Source organism: Myotis brandtii, unplaced genomic scaffold (genome assembly GCF_000412655.1).
Source record: "Myotis brandtii unplaced genomic scaffold, ASM41265v1 scaffold825, whole genome shotgun sequence".
In the NCBI taxonomy this organism is placed as follows: Eukaryota; Metazoa; Chordata; class Mammalia; order Chiroptera; family Vespertilionidae; genus Myotis; species Myotis brandtii.
This window is the reverse complement of record NW_005371349.1, coordinates 640,036-641,874: the sequence shown is the minus strand read 5'-3', so window position 1 is coordinate 641,874 and position 1,839 is coordinate 640,036. Positions and strand designations below refer to the sequence as shown.

The window sequence follows — 1,839 nt, the reverse complement described above, 5'->3', positions numbered from 1 at the left end:
CTGCGGGCGGGCGGGCGGCAGGGGACCAGGTGCTCCTGAACTCCAGGGACCATCAGTGCCCCGAGGAAGCTGCAGCCCTCCCAGCCGCCACGCGAGGGCGCCCCACGTTCACAGTTAACACTGTCACCGGCCTCCTGCCAGTCTCCCCAGGACTCTCTCCTTGGGGGAACTCCTCGCTGCCCCGCCGGGCGGGCGGAAGCCTGTCCTTCCCTTCCCTTCCGGTCCTCGCTCCTTCATTCCAGGCAATAAACATGTAGTGCCCGAGCCAGGCTCTACTCAAGGCTCCTGGGGTCTGTGCGCCTACCTTGGGGGGGGCGTGGTAACTGCTACTGCACTGGGGTTAGGGGTCCCCAAGGCAATGGCCAGCACTACCCGAGGGCCCGGGGGAACCGGCCGGCTCGCCTTCTCTCTGTCTTACTGGCCTCCGGCCCCGGGACAATCCGTGCAGACGAGGGAAACCTGAGTGGAGGGTGTCAGCTCCCCGCATTCACCCCTAACCTTGCCAGCAAACCTGTGTCATCGAACCCATTTTACAGATTAGAAGGTGGAGGCACAGAGAGTTTAAATCACTGGCAAGCCCTGCTCCACCTGGTCCCCGCCTCCCCACCCCGCCCTGCGCTCTGGCCCGAGGGTTCCCCAAACACAGGAGCACACCCCCTCCTCTCCTTTTCTCCCTTGTCTCCCCCTTCTCCCCCGACACTCTTGTCTTACTAACGAACTCCTATGCATCCTTCAATGCCCAGCTCCACTGACACCTACAACAGACCCTCTGTCCGGGTCCCCTCATCCCTATCCAGTCCCGTCCAAGCCTCCACAGCGGTTCTTACTGTTTTCACTTCTGTTCGCCCAACCAGAGTGCTGCCCCTGGAGGTCAGGGCTGGGGTCTCACTTATCCCTGTGCCCCCTGGTCGGGCTGGACAAACGGACCCCACGGGAAAGCTGACTTGCCCCGAGCTGACAAAGCAACGAGTCCCCGTGCCCGACCCAGCGACGGCGCCGGCCCTACCTGCACGGCGATCACAGACAGGACCTCCACGGAGATGCGGTTGAACTCGTCGAAGCAGCCCCAGGCCCCGGTCTGGGCCAGGCCCTTGTAGATGTTGCCGCAGGACTGGAGAGGCGAGATTGGGGGAGAGAGAGGAGGAGGCCCGGTGAGCTGGCCCTCAGCTGGCCCCGCCCCTTGGGGGCCCCTGCCCCTGCCCCTGCAGTCGGGGGAGGGAGGGGAGACCTTGTAGTCCATCTGCTCGGAGCAGTTGAAGACGTACACCATGGTGCCCAGCGCCCGGCCCAGGTCCTTCGTGGTCTCTGTCTTGCCTGTCCCGGCCGGGCCCGCAGGGGCGCCCCCCATGATCAGGTGGAGGGACTGGGTCAGGGTGATGTAGCACCTGTGAGGGACCCGCCCGTGAGCTCCGAGGCCAGAGCCCCTTTCCTCTCCTCGCGGCTCGGCCAAATCCGCTCGGCCCAGCAGGCAGGGAAGGGCTTGAGACGCGGCCCAGGAGCAAGCTCGGTGCCAGGTCCCAGGCACCCCGAGTCCCCTGAGGGTCACTCTGAACCCCTGCTTGGTCCCCAACGCGCTCATGCGGGGTCACACAATACCCTCCCCATGTTGTGGCCCTCGGAGAGGTTGAGCCACCCTCAGGCCACACAGCCAGCGTTGGAGCCAGGGCAGTGGAACTGGGCCCCGGGCGGACAGCTCCCACCGCGGCCCCCCCAGACCCAATGCCTGGCCCTTCCAGCCCCTGCAGGACGTCTGGGCCTGAGAATGGGAAGAGGCTACAGGAGGCCCGTGGTTTCTCCCCCCCTCCCCCTCCCCCAGCCGCCAGGGCCAGGGCGGCGGCC

At 66.1% G+C, this 1,839-nt stretch overlaps 1 protein-coding gene across 1 annotated transcript in view; it reads right to left on the bottom strand.

Moving 5' to 3' along the window:
* DNAH17 (dynein, axonemal, heavy chain 17) overlaps nt 1-1,839 on the bottom strand; it is a 76,281-nt gene that overhangs the window by 38,203 nt on the left and 36,239 nt on the right. The window contains 3 exon segments of the mRNA XM_014531725.1: nt 1,007-1,111; nt 1,229-1,385; nt 1,701-1,756. Of these exon segments, the coding sequence (XP_014387211.1) occupies nt 1,007-1,111; nt 1,229-1,385; nt 1,701-1,756 (318 nt within the window).